The sequence below is a fragment of the Leptinotarsa decemlineata genome, unplaced genomic scaffold (assembly GCF_025532065.1).
Source record: "Leptinotarsa decemlineata unplaced genomic scaffold, Ldec_3_MD MMD2_P_RNA_scaffold_14, whole genome shotgun sequence".
Taxonomy (NCBI): Eukaryota; Metazoa; Arthropoda; class Insecta; order Coleoptera; family Chrysomelidae; genus Leptinotarsa; species Leptinotarsa decemlineata.
Genome location: NW_027412528.1, coordinates 983,835 through 1,009,353, shown reverse-complemented (window position 1 = coordinate 1,009,353; position 25,519 = coordinate 983,835). Strand labels below are relative to the sequence as shown.

The following is a 25,519-nucleotide window of genomic DNA, read 5'->3' as shown; positions in this document are numbered from 1 at the left end:
TTTTCGTTACAAGTTTGCAAATAGGAACAAACGCAGGAACCTATTTCAATGGCCCTGTTTTCAAGACCTTCATGCCACATGTAGCAGAAAGCGTCAGTCGTTTTCAATTCATAAATTGATAGATTGTAAACGTTCAATTTTGATACATAATAAAATGAAGAGGAATCACCTTGCGGGCATGGAAGAGCTGCTTGTAAATCGTATACTGCCACGACAGCATTGGGTGATTCCTTGTCAGTTGACTTCTCAATTCTTGCTAGATCTTTCTCTTGTATGTGTTTGTTATAGTCTTCCAGCAGGTTTTGTTTCTCTTCTTCTGTGCAATTTCGAAAACCTTCACAATAGTCACAAGCGTCTTTTTTGGGAACGAAAGAGGAGATATTAAACTCCTCCTTGAAAATCTTATAATACATCAGGTAATTGACATGTGGTTTCTTCACTTCTTCACATAACTCCACATAATCTCGATGAAGGTCTCTCACAGTTTTCCCTCCTTCTATATATTCCATCTTTGATTCAGACCGGCAGTAATGACTTTCCATTCGGGGGATAGAGCGAATGTGATTTCTAACTTCATCTTTAATGGTGTCAGAAAGAGCCTGATGGTTATTATGTTTTCCTCGCTTTTCAGGTTGAATTACACCAGCCACTGATGAACTCTTTTTCTTTAAAACAGTCTGAATCACTTGCGAATTAATTCCCAATGTTGCCATGAAAAAATATTTGTAAACACGAATTTTTTCTCCTGATGAAAACGTAAAATAAAAGGCATTGTTTAGACCACGACTTTTTTGTTGTTGTGTAGGGTATCTATATTTTGGATTTATCCTATCTATGCAAGATACTATGAACATCCTTTGTTGTTGCAAATCTGCCATTGCCCAGTACTCTCTGAAGAGTGTCTGTCGTTGTTCATCTGATATCTTATTCGCACATATTAAACGGCATTTTTCAACATCACAAGGTGGGCGCATGGTTTTGGCGTTTCTGGTTACCATCTGCAAGAGTTGTGGTTTTTATTGAGGAATAAGATTGACCACTATTCCTCATTGTTTTTGCAATGTTTTTCATCCATTGACCGGGATTACGTTTTACTCTTCGAACATTTTCTCGTGGATGATGAAAGTTTTTGACAAAACGATGTTTCTTCTTGTTACCTGCGTTGTTTTGGTTCACACCTTCATCTAGAGAGCCAGAGCTAGAGGATGAAGAACTACTGTTTGAAGAATAATTTGGGTCTTCGCTAGTATCATCTACAGAACTTAGGGAAGAATTACTTGAGCTACTACAAGATGAACATGTCGAACATGTCGAGCAGGAAGAAGACGAGGAACTTGATAAGCTTCTGTTCTTGATCTGCTTCGCTTCGTCAACACTAGGGATAGGGGAATTGTTTTTTTGTTGGGAGCTGTTGCTTACCTCTGTAGGATTAATTAGCGCTTGATTATTCTCCTTTTCAGATTCAAGATCAGGTAAAGAAATGTTGCTCTTTGCTTTTCTGATTGTAGGGGTTGCTGTGTCATCCTCAGTAATGTGTTTTCCGTAGTCGCATGTTGTGAGTCGATCCACAACTTCTTGATGACTGTTGTCGTCAATAGGAAATGGCAGTTTCACATTCTCATTTTCTATATTTTTGACGGAAGAATTGTTTTTTTGTTGGGAGCTGTTGCTTACCTCTGTAGGATTAATTAGCGCTTGATTATTCTCCTTTTCAGATTCAAGATCAGGTAAAGAAATGTTGTTCTTTGCTTTTTTGATCGTAGGGATTGCTGTGTCATCCTCAGTAATGCGTTTTCCGTAGCCGCATGTTGTGGGTCGATTCACAACTTCTTGATGACTGTTGTTGTCAATAGGAAATGGCAGTTTCACATTCTCATTTTCTATATTTTTGACGGAAGGACAGTCATGAACTTAATCATAATTTTTTCTCGCCAAACTGACGAGGTAGTGTCCGCGGCTTCCCTTCATTTCCTGAAAAAAGTACCAATATTTGCTTACTGGGGTGAAGATTAAACTAATCCTAAAATTATGAGATTTATTAATTTTTAATTTGGGGACTCCTAGGTAGGTGCATTTATATCATTACAACATTGGAATCCCATTTCTAAAAGAAAAAGAAAAAAAAAGATGGAATAAAAAATCGAAAAAAAATACAGCAGAGTCGCGCTAATCCGAAAATCCGATTAATACGAACACTATTTACTTGTGGAGAGAAAAAAAAATGCGTCTAAACCTAATGAAATTTTGTTTCAAACAGTTCAAAAAAGCAATTTTCAATGTTAAAGGACGAAAAGAAAAGATGTTTTATCGTGGATTATTGTTGTGAAAATAAGGAAAGTAAAAAAAATACGGCTACAAAATACAAAGAACTGTACGGAACGTTAAAGAGTTAAACTTAATTACGTAAATTACAACTATTTTGTAGTGTATAAATTTAAGTAATCTTAACGTGTTTAGTGAGAAAATTCGTTAGTCACAAGTAAAATACGGGTCTAGTATTTATAAAAAGAAAAAAAATTATACGTTAGTTTCATGTTAGTTAGTACACTAAAATGGCAAAAATTCGAAAAGAAATTATTGTTTGTCCTTGAAAATACGAATTCATTTGAGATGTAAACATAGTAAAATTTTATAGCTGAAAATACGGAAAGTAGTTGTTTACAGCTGATTCTCGGCCTCCCCCCACCACTATGACGTATTAATTGCTTTTTTTATTGGTTATTGTTTGGTGAAGTTTTTTTGTTGTGCAGTGAAGTCAAGGCGTTGTGACCTTGAAGTGTCTGGTGCATGGATCGTTCAGATTTTTTTTTCATATGAGATTTTGTGTGTTTATGTGTGTGTGTGTGTGTGTGTGTAGGAGAATGCACGGTACAGGGTTTCATCATGTGCTTGTTTGTCTATGTACAAACATACGTCTGCATACTTCGAAGATCCTCCAAGTAATAAATGCTCCATCGGTGTTAGGGCACCAAGTTAGTAGTGGAGTGACGTCACAGCAATAACCGTTCAACGGCTAGAGAGCGACATGTTCACTCCACGACGTGTGGCAGAGTAATGCGTATTCATCGGTCTGCCCTCACCTCTCCCGAAGCGATGAAGGTTCGCTCTAGCCCCGCTATCGATGGTGACACAACGGCAGCCGAGGACCGTTTGCCTAGCGTCTACCCTCTCCGAGACCGCAACGACCACTGCTTGCTCGTATATCGACATCTGTTATCGCATTCAGTTGGGAGGTAATCTTGGCGCATGTAGTTGAGAAGTGGGGTTGGCTATGACGTCTTGACGGGTCCTATCAGAGTGTATTTAAGAAGCGTACGAGTGTTGGCTATGTCAGTTTACATCAAGTGAGTTAGTGAGAACTATTATATAAAATGTATTCCTGTGACTGTGGTAAATCTTTTACTCGTAGTGATAATCTTCGTCGGCATCAGCTCCAGAGTTGCCAAGGAGGGCCTGCAGTGAAACGGGTGAGAGTGGATAATGCAACACCTATGTATACGTGCAATTGTTGTAATGTGACAATTCCTATGACCCAAGTGAATTCTCACCGAAGAACCATGAGTCATAAAAATAATGCATGTGTTCAATTGTCTGACGGTGTTCAAATTATAACGAATGCATTCAATTGCCGCATTGCTACATACAGGGTGGAGAGTTCGATTGTAACCAGTGACTACATGTCATTTTTCAATGAGATTAGGCAGAAGGTCATTGAATTACTGGAATCAGCCATCAGGATCCATAAAAGCATCAAGGTGAATATGGAAGTTTTTGGGAATTATATTCTTCAGACTGATGATTCGAGGGACACGAAGTCATTTAATTCCCAAAATAAAATAGTGGACCAATCTTCAGATTTGAATGCTGTTTTTGATGGATTCCGTGATGTAATTGTGGCTCAAACGACTGAGTTCCAGGATCGTGACTCAGGTATTTATTTTTTAAAAATTTCAATAAGATTGAATAGTAATTTTTTTTTTAATAATTCAGGTTGGACTTGTGAAAAAATATTGTTTCTCGAGGTCAACATTAATAAATACAGTCCACTGGAAGGACGTTCATATGTGAAGCTGCCTCAATGTATTCAATGGAAGAAAGCTGTTGTGAATGTTCGTAATGAAGATCAATATTGTTTTGCTTGGGCTATAACATCAGCATTATATCCTGCAGATAGTCGAGTGTCCGAACTTACGTCATATCCACATTTTTCCACTGTTTTAGATGTCACAGGTATGGATTTTCCGGTTAAAGTTAATAATAAGAGTATCGAAATATTCGAAGATAGGAATGATATTTCAATTAATGTTTACGGTTTAGAGAGTACATTTGAGAAGGGTAAAATGAAGTATGAAGTGATTGGTCCATTGCGATACTCACAGAGAAGACTCCGGAGACATGTCAATTTGTTGTTTATAACTGATGACTCCGGTAATGGTCACTATTGTTGGATCAAAGATCTTTCAAGATTAGTTTCTAATCAACTATCAGCTCATAGACAGAAAAAATATTTTTGTGACGGATGTTTGATATTTTTTTCTGATGAGAGATTGCTTTTACGTCATAATATGTATGATTGTAATCACATTAGTACCACAACACCAACTACTAATTTAAAGATCAATAAATATGGTAGAATGGTTGCGGAAAATAAACTAATGTTTGAAAACTTTGAGAGGCAAATGAGGGTGCCATTTGTAGTGTATGCTGATTTTGAATCAGTGCTTAAACCGATTCATGTGAATGAGCCAAATCCTGAAAGTTCATACACGATTAAAACATTCAAACATGCCCCATATTCATTTGCTTATTTGATAAAGTGTTCATATAATGATGATTTGTCAAAATTTGTTACATATAGGGGTGTAGATGCAGCTCAGAAATTTGTGAGTAGCATTGAAGATGATTTGAAAGAGATACATGAAAATCATCTCAGAAACCCTAAACCGATGGATACACAAACTGACGAAGAAGAAGAACAGTTTGCTGCAGCCAGAACTTGTGGTATATGTAATAAAGCATTTACTGATGGTGAAGTCAAAGTAAGAGATCATTGTCATGTCACAGGAAAGAAAAGATCACATGCCGCTCACTCGAAATGTAATTTAAATTTCAAAATACCAAACTTCATACCTATCATTTTTCATAATTTAAGTGGTTATGATTGTCATTTATTCATAAAAGAATTGTATAGGAATAAAGAGAAAGTTGATGTTATCCCGCAAACTAAAGAGAAATATATATCTTTCACGAAGCATCTCTTCACACACAGCTATACCGATAAAGATGGTGTGGTTAGGAAGAATTATCTCAAAATGAGATTTATCGATAGTTATAAATTTATGACTAATTCGTTGGAGAAGTTGGGTGCAAACTTGACCTCCGATCAATGTTTGGAGATGCACAAACATTTCCCACAAATTGAGAAATTCAATTTGATGAGACAGAAAGGTGTATTTCCATATAGTTTTGTTGATGACATTGACAAATTGAATTATCCATTACTTCCGACAAAAAATCAGTTTTATGACACACTCAATTGTGAACATATATCGGAAACTGATTATGATAGGGCTAGAAATGTTTGGAATTTATTCGAGTGTCAGAATTTGGGGGAATACTCTGATTTGTATTTGAAGTCGGATGTATTGCTACTATGTGATATTTTTGAAAACTTCCGCACCACAAGTTTAGAGATATATAACTTAGATCCGGCACAATATTATACTGCACCTGGATTATCATGGGATGCCATGTTGAAGTTCACTAATGTTGAATTGGAATTACTAACTGACATTGATATGATTCACTTTTTTCAAAAAGGTATACGAGGTGGAATTAGTCAATGTAGCGAGAGGAAACATATAGCAAATAATAGATTTTTACCCAATTATAATCCCAATGAACCTTCCACATTCATTACATATTTAGATGCAACAAATCTATACGGTCACAGTATGTCACAACCTCTACCAACAAGTGAATTTACATGGTTGACACCAAATGAAATTCTTAATCTCGATGTGATGGATGTGAGTACTGATAGTCCGTATGGGTATGTATTTGAAGTGGACATTCATTATCCACAAGAGTTGCATGATAAACATTCTGACCTTCCATTTTTAGTCGAAAAAATAATACCACCTCGTACACAATCGAAAATTCACAAATTAATTCCAAATTTGAATGATAAAAGAAAATATATTGTTCATTATAGGAATCTACAGCAAGCTGTCAAAAATGGATTGATTGTAATGAATACACATAGAGTATTGAAATTCAAACAATCATGCTGGATGAAACCCTATATAGATCTTAATACTGAAATGCGTAATAGGTCTAACAACAAATCTGTTAAAGATTTCTATAAACTAATGAATAATGCGGTGTATGGAAAGACAATGGAGAATGTAGATAATCGAATTGATGTTAGACTCGTTACACATTGGGAAAATATAAAGAAAAATATAGGTGCCAGCACTCTCATAGCCAAACCAAATTTCAAAAATTGTTCAATTTTCACTGATAATTTCGTTGCCATTCAATTGGGTAGAGTGAAGGTTCATTACGATAAACCATTATATTTGGGATTTTCCATATTAGAATTATCTAAAACAGTCATGTATGACTTTTTCTATGGATGCATCAAACAACACTTTGATGAAAATGTCTCTTTACTTTACACAGATACCGACTCGCTCATTCTTAAAGTAAACACAGAAAATTTTTATGAATTCATAAAAACTAACATAAGTAGATTTGATACATCCAATTACAGTATAGTTAACCAATTCAATATTCCAGTAACAAGTTCAGTCTTGGGTAACTTCAAAGATGAATTTCCAAATGATCCAATCATGAGTTTTTATGGTACAGGTGCTAAAGCATATTATGTGAAATCTGTTGATGGTGAATTTAAGAAAGCCAAAGGGGTTAAACGATCGGTAATAAAGAATGAATTGACATGCGAAGATTATCAAAAAATCGTCGAACAAGGTGGTATGATATTCAGAAAGATGAATTCATTTAGAAGCGTGTTGCATGATATGTATACTGAATTGAAAAATAAAGTTGCATTATCATACCACGACGATAAACGATTTATCATTCCGAATACTACCCACACTCTTCCTTGGGGTCATAATGATATTGAATTTTATGAAAACGATCCAAATGAGAACATTCGTTGGATAAGTAATATTATTCAACAATCACAATCTCAGGAGACTCCATTGGATCAATTGATTAATTTATTATCTGCCGAGATCAATGATTGAAGTATCATTCAATATCTTCAAAACCGGAAAATTCAATATGACAGAAGTATTGTGATATTAATGTATTATGTATGTATGTATATGTATTACTGTAATGAATATAAAATGATTGAAATTTTATTTGTATTATTTCTATTTCCCTAATCGATTACTGCAATATATAGTATAATGTAAAAGAAAGGAATATCAGTTTGAAAAGAATCATCGTGGGTGCACAATGTCTAAAACAATCGATAAATTTGGCAGAAAAAAAAAATGGGGTGGTAATGTCATCCGAGGTCCACCCGGCAATGGATTTAAATTAACAAAAGATGGTCATTATGACATGCAAAGAAAAATATTGAAAAATACAAGCGAACCAATTGACAAGAGTGATTGTGTAACTGTATCATACCTTGAGGGGGAAATTAACGGAACAAAGGAGGTTATACTTCTAGCCCTACAAGCTGCAATACAATCCACAATAGGCAATATTGCTCGCGATGCCCGTCAAGCATTTGACGATAAAATTGCAGAGGCTCGGATAACTTTCACTCGTAAATTTGACAAACTTACAAATGATGTAGACATAAAAATGTCTGACATAACAGCGTCTACAAATAAAAAATTTGATGCTATGTCAAACATAACAGCGACTACAATGAAAAAGTATGATGTACTGGAAGAGAGAGTTGAAGTTTTGGAGAAAAGCCATAAAGTCAGGCCATCAGGTGGAGTGGGATATCCAGGACTGAACATTGATCCAAATATTAGAATAATAGAACCAAAACCAAAAGCAACAGATGACGTATTAATTGAACCAACATGGTGAATAGTGAAGTGGAATAGCCTGCCTGGGCAGGGCCTGATTAAGTTAGGTTAGGAAAAAAAATGTGTATTTGAAAAATTAATAATGAAACTTATCAACAAGTATTATTATATATATTTCAATGTTCCTGAAGTGGCATTAGTGATGTACTCGAATTCTGACTTGACATGTTCCCAACTGTTAAAATTTGAAAAAAAAAATTTAATTTGAAAAAAAAAAGCAAATTTGAAAAAAATTTTTTGAAATTTGAAAATAAATTTTAAAATTAAAAAAAAAATATTTTTTCACAAACCTATACCCTCTTGCCCCCCCACCCCCCCCCCCCCCCCCCCCCCCCCCCCCCGCCTCCTTCTTATTATTTTTTTTTCTAGTTTTGTCATTGCCAAGTTTCGAACTTGGATAGTCTGTGCGGTAGGATGATACCTTAACATCTACGCTGCCACAGGCCCACTTATACTAACAGTTTCAATTCTATTTAAATCACAAGGAATAATGGTGAGAAATAAAGAAAAAAATTTTTGGTCACACGGAGATTTGAACTCATGTCATACGTCTGCATAGGCTAGGGTCTTAACCATTACGCCACAGGCTTACATATTGGTGTTAATAACATTTATTATTCTATATAAGATATGAAAGCTTCATTTATATAAAAATTATTGATTTTTTTTATGGGTAATCCGGGATTTGAACCACTAATATCAATATTTTACTTTTTTATGAATTAATAAAGGTTAAAAAAAAAAAAATTGATCGTCGAGATTCGGAATCTTTCTCAAGATTACAACCCGTTCTTTTCTCGAAAAATATCGATCCTGCGAAAAAACCGGGATTTGAACCACTAATATCAATATTTTACTTTTTTTTATGAATTATTAAAGGTTTATAATTAAAAAAAAAATTTGATCGTCAAGATTCGGAATCTTTCTCAAGATTACAACCCGTTCTTTTCTCGAAAAATATCGATCCTGCGAAAAAACCGGGATTTGAACCACTAATATCAATATTTTACTTTTTCTATGAATTATTAAAGGTTTATAATTAAAAAAAAATTTTGATCGTCAAGATTCGGAATTTTTCTCAAGATTACAACCCATTCTTTTCTCGAAAAATATCGATCCTGCGAAAAAATTAATGGAGACCAAATTTGTTGGAAATTGAATTCTCTACAACTTTTGTCATTACTATTTTTCGTGTAAAATTGAAAATAAGTGTAATAAATTCAATATTACATAATGAGATTACAACCCGTTCTTTTCTTGAAAAATATCAATCCTGCGAAAAAATTAATAAAGACCAAATTTGTTGGAAATTGAATTCTCTACAACTTTTGTCATTACTATTTTTCGTGTAAAATTGAAAATAAGTGTAATAAATTCAATATTACATAATGAGATTACAACCCGTTCTTTTCTTGAAAAATATCAATCCTGCGAAAAAATTAATAAAGACCAAATTTGTTGGAAATTGAATTCTCTACAACTTTTGTCATTACCATTTTTCGTGTAAAATTGAAAATAAGTGTAATAAATTTAATATTACATAATGAGATTACAACCCGTTCTTTTCTCGAAAAATATCAATCCTGCGAAAAAATTAATAGAGACCAAATTTGTTGGAAATTAAATTCTCTACAACTTTTGTCATTACTATTTTTCGTGTTAAATTGAAAATAAGTGTAATAAATTCAATATTACATAATGAGATTACAACCCGTTCTTTTCTTGAAAAATATCAATCCTGCGAAAAAATTAATAAAGACCAAATTTGTTGGAAATTGAATTCTCTACAACTTTTGTCATTACCATTTTTCGTGTAAAACTGAAAATAAGTGTAATAAATTTAATATTACATAATGAGATTACAACCCGTTCTTTTCTCGAAAAATATCAATCCTGCGAAAAAATTGATAGAGACCAAATTTGTTGGAAATTAAATTCTCTACAACTTTTGTCATTACTATTTTTCGTGTTAAATTGAAAATAAGTGTAATAAATTCAATATTACATAATGAGATAACAACCCGTTCTTTTCTCGAAAAATATCAATCCTGCGAAAAAAATAATAGAGACCAAATTTGTTGGAAATTGAATTCTCTACAACTTTTGTCATTACTATTTTTCGTGTAAAATTGAAAATAAGTGTAATAAATTCAATATTATAATAATGAGATTCCACCACTCATTTCTCAAAAAATATCGATTCTACATACACACTGAACATTAAATACCCCCATTATTGATTTTAATAATATAGATTTACAAAAAATAAAGATTTTTTTCTCCAGTCACAATTCAAGTAGATGATCAATGCCGGTTCTATGACTGAGGATGACCAATGCCGGTTCTATGACTAAAAATTTTTAATTTTATGTTTCATTAAAAAAAAAATTTAACAACACACTGTAGTCCCCGCCCACTCTCCTCCACTTTTAGCCCCGCCCCCTTCCCACCATTGCTCGCCTCACCCCACAATTGCGCATGCGCGCCCCCACCTCACTCCCACTTCTGCCTACACCCTGAGGAGCACACTTCTCGGCATTCAGTACGACAAGTTTCTCATCGAGTGCAGTCCAGCTACAGCAATCTACTACAACACCAGTCTAATACAGCAGTCTTCTACAGTCTACAACAAGCGAATTTTGAGTAAGTTATCAATGTTACTTTTTCATAACAACTAACTTTGTATTACATTTTCAGAATGGAAAACTACACGCAGGAAATCGACAACGCTGTGGCATCGATCATACCTGTGGATGTTGAGGTGGAGCGACCAGGCAGCCCTGACATGTTCGAGGGAGACTTCAACTTCGGGTGGTGTGCAGCGGCCACGCAGCCCTGTCTCATTTCAGGAAGACAGGGTTGTTAACAAAGCCAAGCGGCAATCTGCAGCTAAGGTTGGTCCTATTCAAAGGTATAGGAGTAAATGCAATAGGACTAACCCTTATGCAGGTAGTTGGTCGACCGCCAAAAGGAATCCTCCGAGACGTCCCACACCGCTCGCATTGACAGTGGAAAGACGGAGGGCATATAAGCCGGTGCCGAGGGTGCCATCTCCAGGTGAAATCCTCACCCAATTTGCATTATCAGCGATGTTGACACCCATGGAACTCACACCGGTGCCTGATCCTGCCATGGAGGTCGTGCCACCAGTGTCGAAGCCTGCCGGGGAGATCGCGCCACAAGTGCCACCAGTGCCGGAGCCTTTCGGAGAGGTTAACCCCCAGGAGATGGAAACTTTCCTACAGAGGTGTAGGGATGTTGCACTTGCTTCACGAAATAGTGAGGCCGCGTTGGCTAGCATTTCCCGGGAGGAGAATGAAATTGCTAGCCAACGGCGCGAGTTGTTAATGAGGATGGCCGAGCTAGATCGAAGGACTGCAGCTCTGAAGGAAAGGCGGAAGGCAGAGACCTCTTCGATAGAGCTCAATAATGAACTAAAAATATTTATAAAGAAATTTTTGAATAAAGGGAAATAGTTTTTAGGTCAACTAGGATAGTTTTAGGATAATTAGGTAGCATGGTAGTTTTAGGTTTGTAATTATAATTTTAGGAATAAAAAACAAAAAAAAAAAAAAATGAAAAAAGAAGTGAAATAAAGGGTGTACATTGTTTTGGTTTGGTACACATTGAACAATGCGATGGTTGGAGCATTTTTCTTCACTTCGTCTTTTCATTATTTTTCTTTTTTTCCATTTTCAATTCCAAGTTCTTTCATCCCCACTCCTCCCCACTCCCTTTCAAAAGTATAAAAGTAGGAATTATCTGTTGGAATATTCAGTTGATCAGCCACCTTCAACATGGAACCTGATTCAACTACTGAGCCGTACAGTGACCCAGCGCATCAACATCCTTACTGGGCTTCTATCCATGAAGGATTCGTGGACTCCACAACGGCACCTCATGACATTCCCTTCGAATTCATGAATAATGACTACAGGGTGCAGGTTCAGCATGTCACTGGGAGTGATGAAACTGACTTATCGGACGGGGATTATCCGGATCCCTACCAATGGGATGACGAATGGGGTGACCCACCGCCTGTAGACATCACAGATGAGGATGACGACGACGACGACGATGACGCTGGCGACATCAGACTTCCACCATCCCCAATCCTTATCGAGGACAGTCCTCCGCCATCTCCTATCCTAATTGATGACGATGATGTCCTAAATTCCGACGACGATATGTAATCGTTTCCCTGTTTCTCCCACCCTTTCCTTTCCTTTCCTTTCCTTTCCTTCCACGGAGTACACACTTTTTTGGTTGGTGTACACGAGGCACTGCGAGGCTGGGGCAGTGTCTTCCTCCCTCTCTCTTATTAGTTTTTCATAATAATCACTTAGAATTTCTCATAATAATCGCTCAGAGTTTCATGAAGATCGTCATTTTTAATGTTTTCGAATCTCAAACACTGTTCTACATTTACACTTCACCCCCTCCGTTTTATTTCTTCCAATATAAATATAGTATCAATCCCAGTTCTACATCATTCTTCCACAATGTCGATTGCTGATTCCACCACCGAACCGATGAGTGTACCAGAGTCTTCTATGATGAGTACAGGACCCATCCAGGTACATGAAATAGATTCTACGTTTGATCATTTCAGTACAACCTTCGCAGAAATGCTGCAACGCATCTACGATCTTCCTGATGATTTCCCGGAACGTATGCAAGAGGAAGTAGATGAGTTAGACGATCTACAGGATAACGAGCTAGATGATCATGCGGACGACATAATTAGTATATCATCTGATTCAGATGAATCTGATGAATATGAGGACGACATCATCAGTATATCATCAGATACAGATGATTCAGATGATGACACCATCATGATTGTTTCTGATGATGAAGAGCGTTAGTCCATACCATTGTATGGATTAATAGGAAAAACAGCCCTTTTAAGGGCTACAATTAAAGACAATAAACAACTATTTTCAGAGCTATCATTATACTTTCAATCAGAAATAGGTTAACACTATAGTCAAAACTTATGTGAAAGTATCATCATCCAACTCTGTAGTACTCATCATTATATTCAATGATTGAGAAAATATCAACTTCGACTTTTCAGTCAAAGTAGTACTCATCATATACACAGATATTCGATGATAAACCAAATCCTAACTTCGACTTTTTAGTCAAAGTAGTCATTTATCACATAATCTGTGAATTCTACTACTACCGTTTGTGTGAATAATGTAGCCCTGAAAAGGGCTGTTGTTTTTTTTTTGACCAGTAGGTCCACGGTTATTGTGCCACAGGTTGGACATTATTACATATAATACATGTAGATACTCGGGTGAAGTTTGTTAGTGGCCTCTCGCAAGCTTCACACCAATTTTGTCCCATTTCCATAATTGAGACAGTGTTGTGGGTGTTGACATGGGCATACCACCCTCCATTATTGTTTCTATGCGAATAAAACCGAAAGCAGCACCAGCATAGTTTTTTGTTCTCTCCATCTATTGTGCTGATCAATACGTATGCATCCATTGCACAATACAAATCCAAGGGATCTTCCAATGTCTCACTGACATTGAGCGTTCGCATACCGATCCTCAAAGCACCATCGCCTTCAGTTGTGTCAGCTTCTATCCCTTCATCATCTCCTTCTTCATCCATGACCCTCTCAAACTCCATCACGTCATCATCTTCGTCGCTTTGGTTGGCCTCGTTTTCAACTTCGTCTATCTCATCTTCATCGACTCCAACATCTTCTGCTTCAACTATCACTTCCTCTAGCGGAACATTGACATCATCATCATCTGATTCGTCTATCCAATTGTTTTCATCAACAGCAGATATTCTATTTAATGCAGCATTTATTTTTGCAGAATTCATCTTGTTGTTGTTTGCTCACAGTTGTAGAGAGTGAATGAATGAACTTCAGGATCGCAAGTCGACTTATACGATTGAATAGGAAACGGAAGTGGTACGACTCCCACCTATCACTTGACTCGTTTTAAGTGGGAGAGAAGGATATGGCATCTCTAGTCGATGAAAGAGTGGGCTAGTTGACGAAAGAGTGCATGCGCTAGTTTATTTTCTTCTATAAAAGGTGAAGTATCAGTAACATCATCACCTTTCCTATCCACATTCTATTGCTATCACATATCATTCCTCCAAACCTAAATAATCATTATCATGAGCTCCATGCCACTATTGATTGCTGAAGATGGTTCACCACTTGTTGATATCGATCACACTAATTTTGAAAATATTCCAGTATTACATTTACAGTCTCAAGACTCGATAAGTGATTTTGATATTAGCGACTTCGTTAACTTCGCAGATGTGCCGGAACCAATTCAACAAATTATCGTTGAAACTCCAATCATTTCACAATCATTATCATCCAAACACCCTTCATCTACCCCCCCTCTTGGTGTTGATAAAAAATCCAGAACTATCAAAAGGAAGGTTAATAATGCATCTTCATCGATTGTCACTGAGTTGAAAGAAAAAAAACAATCGAAAAGTGGTTTGCAGGAGAAAAAGCCCACAACGAAAAGTGACAGATCGAAGAGGAAGACAAAATGTGAACCCAAAGAAATGAAGGGTGATTTGATGACTGAATCGCTATCTTCTTTCACTCCATTACTTCGGTTTGGAGATATGAAAAAGAAAGCGAAATGCCGTCTTGTAAAGGCGCAAAAGGCTATTGCTGAACATGAAAAGAGTGAGCAAGCTATTAGTGTCAATAAGGACACTCTTCAAGCATTAGATGCTAAGATTGCATTAGCGAAAATTGAATTGGCTAACATGAGCAAAGAAGCAGATGAACTACGTTCAAAAATCATGAAAGATGACAAATTCAATCAACGTTCGAGAATGCAAGCACAGGCAGAGCTTGAGGAGTCGACTCGACTTTATGAGACGGCATTATCAGTGAGAGATAATTGGCGAAAAGAGTTGGAGAAAGCATTTCAAAGTGACAGCGATTAGTTTTGGGAATGGTATTGTGTTCTCAATATTGTGAGTTGAAAAAAATTTTAAGCGGGAATGGAGTATACAATTAATTTGGTTTGGTATACACAGAACATTGCGAATGGTTGGGGCAATGTTTACCGCTGCAATATTTTTTCAATTCACTTACATATAATTGAAATGAAAACAATAATGAACTTTAACATTACTTTATTCATAAATACATTATTAGATACATTTAAAGCATATTTGATTCATCAATCCAAGAATTCTGTTCACTAGGAAGTCCTAACCACTTTACATATACTTTATTTTTCCTTTTCTTCAGCACTTTCTCGATCAGATATACATCAGGATTTTCGGTTCGCAATAACTCTTCTTCGTAAAAACATCCTCTAATAGGTTGTTCATTCATATCTTCAAGATTATAGGTTGTGGGAAAAGTTTTATTGATTTTAACAATCTTGAAGAGTTCCGTGGTAAAGTTCGCAGTGTAAGACTTTTCAAAAATATTTTTGTATTTGCTTATTCGTACAATATCATTCAATCGGAATTTGGGTTTACTTTGTTTTTTTCCAACTCCATTGATACCTTTGAATATCAATCTTGTTGATGGATCAACATTAATGGGTGCCATACCTATTGTACGATGAACTTTATTGTTATATCTACTAGTTATAGTTGGAAGAATATCAAGCCATTTGTGGTGACCTCTCATCGAAAATTCCTTATAGAGCCACCCCTTTATTGTACGAATCACTCTTTCTGCTATAGCTGCCTTCTTTGTGCTAAATGTTGAATAATGATTGATATTATTTTCTCGCATGAGAGATGAGAAGCTTTTATTGAAAAATTCTTTCCCTTGATCGCTTTGTATGTGTTTGGGGGAGTATTTGGCTTCTTTCAGTACATGTTTCATTGCATTAGTTACTGTACTACCTGTTTTATCTTTAACTGCTACAGTCCACAGATATTTGGAGTAACAATCTATCACTACAAGTATATATCGGTATCCTTCATTACTTTTTGCATAAGGTTGCAGTTCAGCTAAATCTATTTGCCATAGATCTGCAAAACCTTTGATGGTGGTTATTCTTCTACGAAAATTACGTCTTGCAGGTTTATGTAATTCATTAACAACTTGTCGTTTGACATCACTTATTTCATTAGTCATTCTATTTCAATATGATTAAAGAGAAAATGTGATAATGTTACTGCATTGAATGATGATGTGACAGTGATCATTACATGTGAATATGTTAATATATTATACCTTCTTCACGTAATTCTTCAATTATTGAAATTATTTCATTGTCATGTCCTGTATGACCAGCTGACTTTGAAGCTACCAATAATCGTAGGCGAGCAACTAACTCTTTCGGTGAATTCCAGTACACATAATTCACAGGTTTAGAATTATATATTTTCTCCATTTTCACTCGTTTGAGTGCTCCACCAATTTTACTTCTACTTCTTATTGGATATTGTCGTGAGTCTAATAGAGGTTTGATAACTTCACGAAATTTTTTAGAATTTGTATTTTTAAAACCATTCTTCTGATGATATTGTTTATATGGAGCATTCGTTATTTTCAATATTTTGGAATATACTTGACGAGTTTCTTTATTATCAACATCTCGTGGATTCTTCAAAAAGATCATATCATACAATTCTGGACTACCTGCGCATTCATATTTTTTCACTTTATTAGCATCCCAAAATGAAATGTTTCCATCTTTGAAATACACCACTAGACTTCCCATTTTCAGCTTTTGTGTAATAGGATCCATACGTACGCCAAATGTTCCATCATATGCTGGATTTCTAGATTTTACATTATTCAAATGTTTCATCAAAACATCTTCACCACTTTCATTCATATCAGGTGAGGTGTCAGGATCCGAGGAATCGATGTGGGACGATGATGGTGTTTCGAATAGAGTTGTTCTCATATCGTCTTGAAGTGTGCTCGTGTCACTATTCACAGATGATACACTAGCAAAAGATTGTTTTCTTCCTATTGGAGTACTCATGGGATAATTTGAAGTAGATTGAACAGTTCCATGATTTGGTGATAACACTGGTGATTTAGAAGTAGCGTTTGATGATAAAACATTCAATGGTTTCATTATGGGCTCATACAATCTTTCAAGTGTCGTACGATTTTCAATATTATCATTCTTGATAGAGTTGAATTTCTGCCTGACAGCTTCTGTTGTCTCTACTAGTTGACGTTTCAAACTCATTTCATTGTTTTTATTTTCAGAATCTTTTTTTGTATTCATAATGCCCTTTTTTAAATTATAGCCTAATTCGCTGATGAAGTGACCTCTACAATATTCAGTGATCGAATAAGTGTAAAAAACAAGATCATGGGTATATAAAACTATCGAATCCTTTGCGATATCTACCTTCATCTATTTTTCTATCCTTATCAATGACTAGAAATCCATATTGGTCCTCCCAGCATTTAACACACATCAATTGGAATTGTTTGAATGTTACATCGGGTGAAACATGATCTGAATAAATGTGATGTAAATTCGTCTCATCTTGTTTGAACATTAAAATGAAATTGGTATTGTCACGCACTAACTGTTTGGGTACCCGTGAATATGTCTGTGCTAGATAAAAACAATCAACATCCTTATGACGTCCCATACAGAAATATGATCTAATAATATCTTGCTTTTCACATATCACATCATCGAAAATGAAAACAGAATTAGGCTTAGCGTCGGAGGGTTCCACTATTTCTGCATTATTGCTGAATGTATAGAAACCTAATCCTTTTATAGGTTCCAAAACACTTCGCAAGTACTGATATTTAGGTTGATTGAGTGATTTCGAATAGAGATACACATTTCTAAATCTCAGTCCTTGTGGATGTGTTAATAGTGATATCATTGCATTCGTCTTTCCACAATTTGAAGGTCCTATAATGAGTCCTCGAACTGATGATGGAAGTAGTGGACCATGTCTGAATACCTTTTGTCCATTCAATCCACACCCAAATTTCTCATCTAGATTATCTACAGCAAACTTTTCTTTCTGTTTTACAATGCGCATCGTGCCGTGGTTGGAGACTATATAAATGTTATTAGCTTATTCATTTCAATGTGTACCATCAAACGATACGGACGTATTGAAAGTGATCGTAAAATTAAAAGAGGTTGTGGTTTTGTTAATGATTTAATAAACAAACTTCCTTTCGAATTACATCTACCCGGAGGTTATCAATACTGTGGACCAGGTACAAAATTGAAACAACGTTTAGCTCGTAACGATCCTGGAATCAATAAATTAGATATTGAATGCAAAAAACACGATATTCAATATTCTAAGCATCCATCCGATCTTGCAGCAAGACATTTAGCCGACAAAGAACTTGAATACAGCGCTTGGGATAGGGTTAAATCGAAGGACGCGAGTATTGGGGAAAGAGCAGCTGCATTACTTGTCACCAACATTATGAAAGCGAAAAGACATATGGGCATGGGTTGTAGTACCAATAAGAAAAAATGTAAGAGGAAACAAACGAAGAAAAATAAAATTAAAAAAGCTGCATTTGGTGCTGGGATAGTCCATAAAGTGCGAAATGTATTGAAGAAAGCTGGTGGGAATCAATTTGTGACGAATAATAGCAAAAAAGCTATTACTGTGGCATTGCAGGCGGCACGTAAATACCTTAAAGCTGCCGGTGGAAAGAAGAAAATCCGCACACCACGCATAATTCCTGTTCCCAAGATCGGTGGACTTTTACCATTGATACCAATTTTTGCTGGACTATCCGCACTAGGAAGTTTGGCGGGAGCCGCTGCTGGTATTACCAAGGCCGTGAATTCGGCAAAAGCCAGCAGAGCGGCTTTAATGGAAGCCAATCGTCACAATAAAACCATGGAGGCTGTAGCATTAGGCAAACGCGGAAGTGGAATATATCTCAAACCATACCGTAAAGGTTTAGGACTATATTTAAAACCATACAAAGCCACAAACAAAACAAAAAACTAATTGAACCCCTACCTCAGAGGCCTCTTACTGATCACGATCTCAGTTATTATGCACAAAAAATGAAAATTCCACATTTTCGTGGTGTTTTTATGCGTGATAGATTACCATCTTCAGGTCCAAAACAAAACGAGACAGCTATTGTTAATTTAGATGGAATAAGTGGACCAGGAACACATTGGGTGGCATATAAAAAATGTGGGAAAGAAGTCACATATTTCGATAGTTTTGGAGATCTACCCCCACCATTGGAATTGACTCGATTCTTTCGAAAATGTTCGAATGTAAAAATCAAATATAACTATGATCGACAACAGAAATTTAATACAGTTCTCTGTGGTCACTTGTGCTTGCAGTTTCTCTCTAAATAATTTTCCAAATAAAAATGGATTCAACACCAAAACTGGATCGGGAGGCTATCAAGGGAATGGGGTTTTCACTTAGAATGTTTTCAAAATATGGTACCTTGAAAAAAATGGATAAAGTGATGCTTGCAAATATGCCTAAGGAAGTGATACTTGCATGTGTTGCACATGAGATTGCATATGTTTGGGAAAAGTTGCCTAAGCATCTGCAAGATGACATCGATATAATGAAACATAGATATTGTTATGCACCACCACCACGATCAAAATTCAGAATCGGATGTTAATGACGGTCCTATACCTCGGAAATCTATGTGTTGTATTTGTAATATAGAGGATGTGAATATTGGTATCAATAAAAATGATACTTATTACAATACAACACCTTCCAAAAAGTGTAAATTGTCTCAAATGTGCTGTTGCTGTGTACAATAATAAATTGAAATGTGTTTCAAAATATTCATCAGTCATGTCACGAAAGTTCGAGCTACAAGCTGTCGGGACAAGTGTCTTGAGTGCGGATTTTTTTCCACCAATTGAATTGGATAGGAACAGTCGTTATGGATTAGGACTTTTGGGATTCTATGGGTGCAATACAATCAATAATATAACTGAAGCTAATAACTTAGTTAGTTTTAGAATCAGTAATGACAACTCATCGATACCCCAAAAGTTAACAATTGAAATTCCATGTGGTGCTTATGAAATAGAAGAGATCAATGCCGTCATACAGAAACATATCATGTTCAGATTGTTTCATGATAAAAAACCAAATGATGTCGTTGCAGATGATATTTTCTATCTACACGCCAATAATAATACATTCAAATGTGAAATGCGATCCAAATATGAAATTGATCTGACACATCCAAATTCAATAGCAGAAATGATGGGGTTCGCTCATGAAATATTTCCACCAAATCAGATACATGAATCATCATTACCAATAAACATTACAACTGTGAGACTTATCCGCTTAGATTGCAATATAATATCTGGTTCATATATAAATGGTGAAGAATCCCACATTCTTTTCTCATTCGATATTGATGTTGAACCTGGCTACAATCTCACTAAAGAACCACACAGTATTATATATATGCCTGTCAGTCCAGAAGGTCGTCAATTGATTCACAACATTACAGTGCGTATTTTGGATGAAAAAAATAACCTTATCGATTTTGGAAGTGAAGAAGAGATTTTCATTATTTTGGAATTGAAGAAAATCGAATAACTGTTGTTATGGGTTTCATTTATAATAGACAAAATCGCATTGAACAATCCCAAACGAGTTGCACTATCAAAAAGAAAGGTGTGCATAAAAAGAAGCTCATTCCACAAGTGTATGCTAAACAGTTAGCACATAACGCTCTGTCTGTGAGTGATCTTAAATTTTTGAAATCGATTGGATTGAAAGTGAGAAAATAACAATGGTGCTCGAAACAAACAATGAAAAGTTGAATATATTCAATGAACCAGTGCTCGATCATTCTCTCATAAGTTTACATGAGCACACATATAAGCCCTATGGATCACCGCTATTCAGGAATTCGGATGAAATCAGAATTGCAATCAATAATCAAGATATTATACTAGATATTGCCGAGAGCTTCATTTACATAGAAGGTAAATTCACCCCCAAAGATGTAGCGAAAACATGCTATCTCTCGAATAATGCAATTGCATTTCTCTTTGACGAAATTCGTTATGAAATGGGTGGTGAACAAGTGGCTGTTGTTAGAAAACCTGGGATAACATCTACAATGAAAACCATGATATCATTTGGACAATCTCATGCTAACACATTATTGACATCTGGTTGGGGACTTTCACAATTGAAGCAAGATATCTTGGATACAAACAGTCATGTTTTTAGTGGAAAACTACCACTGAAATATTTGATGGGTTTTGCTGAAGATTACAACAAAAGTATCTTGAATGCCAAACAGGAATTGATTTTGATTATCGCTCGATCATTCAAAAACTCATATATAGGTGAGGTTGATGCTGATTTGGAAATGAATAAAATCGAATGGAAAATAAGGCATATTGTACCAGATGATAAACACAAGCTCAAACTTTTGAGTAGAATAAACAAAAGCGGTCTGAATGCCAAAATCAAGTTGGCGTATCGTATGTGGGACCTCTATGAACTACCATCATTACGTGGGACTTTTTCAGACATATGGGCCATCAAAACAACTAACGCATTGGAAACTCCTCGTTTTGTCATCATCGCATTCCAAAGTACTACCACATCTGAAGATAGAACACAAGATATTACAAAATTCACAACTGTTGATATCAATAGTATTCGAGTATACTTGAATTCTGAAGTTTATCCATATGAGCGTTGGAATTTGAATTTCGATAAAAAACTTGATGCTCCTGCTTATTATGCTTTTGAGAGTTTCCAGCGAAGTTATTATGATAAAGATATGAGTGAACCTCTGATGGACATTGGACAATTTAGAGAGAATCCACTATTCGTCATCGATTGTTCCCATCAACCGAATGCAACAAAATCATCAACTATTGATATAAAGATTGAGTTTGAGACGAGGAAGACCAAGTTTCCAGACAACACTAAAGTATATGCATTAATTTTGCATGATACAGTTTTAACATACAATGCATTGGATGGTTCAGTTCATAGCAGATATTGACACTTTTTTTTCACTCTATCATGTACTGTTTTATGATCTTTTTTTTTATTTGTAACTGACTTATATCATGTATTGTATTTTATATCATATTTATTGTTTTGTAATCATTTTCTATTGTATTTCATCAGATTTAAATAAATAAAACATGAAAATAATACAAAGTTTTTTATTTGACATTATTTATGATTTACAGGAACATACAGACTATCTAAAATAACTTCTTCCTCATAATCATCATTTTCGCGACCATCTTCAATTTCCTCTCGATTTTCATCATTCAATTCAAAGTGATGAATAATCCATTCTGGCAAGTATGGTTGGAGGCTATACAGGAATCTTCTTAGGTTCAGTTCAATCATAACCTCACAAAGTTGCCACAATTCCAATTCATTATCCAAAAATTTGTTGCAAACTTCTGCACCACTCCAATAGTTCTCAGCATCACGAAGGCATAATTCGATTTGTTTTTCATCATAGCATACACTCATATCATAAACGCTTGCATGTTCGGCTCCATCACCCAACACCTTCAATTTAGACGACAAATGTTGAACCGATGATTTGAGATCTACAATATCGACCCAATCTTGACTTGCGTACTGCATCCACATCTTTAAATGGTGGAACTGAAATCGAATAAAAAAACAATAAGCAACCTCCAATTTTTCAGTGATATAATACTCACATTCCCATTTTACTTGTAGTTACAAAGTGAGTGTATTCAACTAAGTTAGTAATGTTTATATTTCCATATAATTATCATCTAATATATGAATATTAATAAAACAATAAGAAATTCATTATAATTACTATTATTATTCAATCATATTGAATTTGACTAGAGTTATCGTTTTCACACCAAAAAAACTTTGTAAGCTATGACCTAAAGAAATTCACTATAAATTATTACTATTATTCAATCATATTGAATTTGACTAGAGATCGCGTTTTCATGCCAGCAAAACTTTGTTGGCTCTGTCCTAAATACATCATCGTATATTTACCACCTGATGAGTTGATACAAGATATATCGTCATCACTGAATTGCAACGAAATACGTTTTGGTAGCCATGTTTTAAATAATTTATCATTGCTCACATCTTGCAAAGTTAATAAAATTGATTTACCAAATCGTGTAGAATAAGTTGACATATTTTTAATTATGTACACTTCATCAATTGGCAATGATGATAAGGCCTTTTGCTCTAGTATTTCAACCTCCTGTACAATCAAATTATTAATTTTATTCAAGTCTACTTTTGAAACGGACATGATGAAAATATATATGAAAATATAAACAATTTCCAACAGACAAATACACTCACCGTCTTCCTTCTATTACGAACTGAATAACACTCTACCAATTGCTAACTGCTGCAGATATATTCGTCTACTGATTTCATAGTGTGCCAGGCATTTCTTTTATATTAAACAGTGTGAGTCACCCCCACCATGAAACCGTGAAAGATTCACATTGCTAGTTGCTATCCACTAGAGATGCCTGACGTCACAGCCAAGCCCATCTCCCAACTTGATGCGATAACAGTTGCCGGTACGAGCAAGCAGTGGTCGTTGCGGTCTCGGAGAGGGTAGACGCTAGGCAAACGGTCCTCGGCTGCCGTTGTGTCACCATCGATAGCGGGGCTAGAGCGAACCTTCATCGCTTCGGGAGAGGTGAGGGCAGACCGATGAATACGCATTACTCTGCCACACGTCGTGGAGTGAACATGTCGCTCTCTAGCCGTTGAACGGTTATTGCTGTGACGTCACTCCACTACTAACTTGGTGCCCTAACACCGATGGAGCATTTATTACTTGGAGGATCTTCGAAGTATGCAGACGTATGTTTGTACATAGACAAACAAGCACATGATGAAACCCTGTACCGTGCATTCTCCTACACACACACACACACACACATAAACACACAAAATCTCATATGAAAAAAAAATCTGAACGATCCATGCACCAGACACTTCAAGGTCACAACGCCTTGACTTCACTGCACAACAAAAAAACTTCACCAAACAATAACCAATAAAAAAAGCAATTAATACGTCATAGTGGTGGGGGGAGGCCGAGAATCAGCTGTAAACAACTACTACGGAACAATAGAACATAGAATGAAACCAAAGAAAAAACAGTTCTCAGTAGCTTACAAAAGTTGCTAATCTGGATTCATTCAGAGAGGAGAAAAAAAAAACTACGTTACTGACTCATTCTCGAGTACAGTCAATATTACAGAATCATGTTTTCATTGAGTTATTGCCCGATGTTCACGTATTGTCGGTTAATGCAAAATTTTCGTAATTATGAACAGGGTTTCATTCCAATTTGTTCGAGACTCTAATATAATAATTTTTAAAAGATTATCTATAACTTTTATGCAAGACTGTCACATTTTGAATTACAATTAGATAACGACCTGAAATATTTTGTTCAAAACTATAACAACACTGGACTTAAGTGTTTATCTTAAAATTGAATAACATTCGTTTATGAAAGAGTGTAATAAGTCAAAATGTAATACTATTGCACAAAAAATAGTAGTTAGCAGACTGCTTACCTTTTTCGGGAAGACAGTTATATTTTGGTTTGTAATAGTTTTGCTCAGAAAAGTGCGATGAAACTCTTTTCTTCACTGTCCACTTTTTGAGATATAATAGTCTTTCACAAAACAAACGAACTTTCTGAAGCGACTTCACAATATGCTAACTGACATGTAATGGTCTTTCTCAAAACTTGTCAAAAGGGAGGGGAGATGTCATAGTTTTAAGCAGAGCGCCCTGGCGGTTTGAATAAAAGTACAAGTTAGAACCGTGTTCCACATAATTTCTCATACGATTTTGAGTTATTCTATCGATAAAACATAAAAAAATCACATTTTTGAGATGTAATAGTCTTCTTCCAAACCGACGATATATATATATATATATATATATATATATATATATACAAATATGAAATTTATTGAGTGTCTTGATATAGAAACAGAAGTCAATATCGGACATAGCACTCATGAAAGTGGCAAACCATAGACACGTGTTTCGGGCTTTTGGCCCATCATCAGTATGGTGCAGCCAAGTGTAAGGATGGGCAACACTTGGTTACCAAAAGATAGAAATATAGAAATACAAATGCACGGAGCCACCAACAGGAGCCAACCGCACATTTGTGGTTTCAGTTGATAGATCTCGTGTTCACAAATGTGCGGTTGGCTCCTGTTGGTGGCTCCGTGCATTTGTATTTCTATATTTCTATCTTTTGGTAACCAAGTGTTGCCCATCCTTACACTTGGCTGCACCATACTGATGATGGGCCAAAAGCCCGAAACACGTGTCTATGGTTTGCCACTTTCATGAGTGCTATGTCCGATATTGACTTCTGTTTCTATATATATATATATATATTATATATATATATATATATATATATATATATATATATATATATATATATA

At 35.6% G+C, this 25,519-nt stretch overlaps 2 protein-coding genes across 2 annotated transcripts; both read left to right on the top strand.

The window, feature by feature from the left end:
- Positions 1-1,875: 1,875 nt before the first annotated feature.
- LOC141482723 (uncharacterized) lies at positions 1,876-7,612 on the top strand. Its single transcript, XM_074176431.1, has 2 exons — positions 1,876-3,930; positions 3,991-7,612. The coding sequence occupies exons 1-2, from the start codon at positions 3,372-3,374 to the stop codon at positions 7,272-7,274; spliced, it is 3,843 nt and encodes a 1,280-aa protein (XP_074032532.1). The 5' UTR covers positions 1,876-3,371; the 3' UTR covers positions 7,275-7,612.
- A 2,873-nt stretch (positions 7,613-10,485) lies between these two features.
- LOC141482727 (uncharacterized) lies at positions 10,486-11,566 on the top strand. The gene is made up of 2 exons (XM_074176440.1): positions 10,486-10,727; positions 10,782-11,566. Exon 2 carries the CDS (start codon positions 10,838-10,840, stop codon positions 11,558-11,560), a length of 723 nt encoding a protein of 240 aa, XP_074032541.1. The 5' UTR covers positions 10,486-10,727; positions 10,782-10,837; the 3' UTR covers positions 11,561-11,566.
- The last annotated feature ends 13,953 nt before the right edge of the window (positions 11,567-25,519 follow it).

What these genes read in the sequence shown, in the direction of transcription:
- LOC141482727 (XM_074176440.1), top strand. Translation starts at nt 10,838, where the DNA reads ATGTTGAGGTGGAGCGACCAGGCAGCCCTGACATGTTCGAGGGAGACT.
- LOC141482723 (XM_074176431.1), top strand. Translation starts at nt 3,372, where the DNA reads ATGTATTCCTGTGACTGTGGTAAATCTTTTACTCGTAGTGATAATCTT. An exon ending in GTTCCAGGATCGTGACTCAG is followed by an intron (nt 3,931 to 3,990) that starts GTATTTATTTTT and finishes TTAATAATTCAG; the next exon opens with GTTGGACTTGTGAAAAAATA.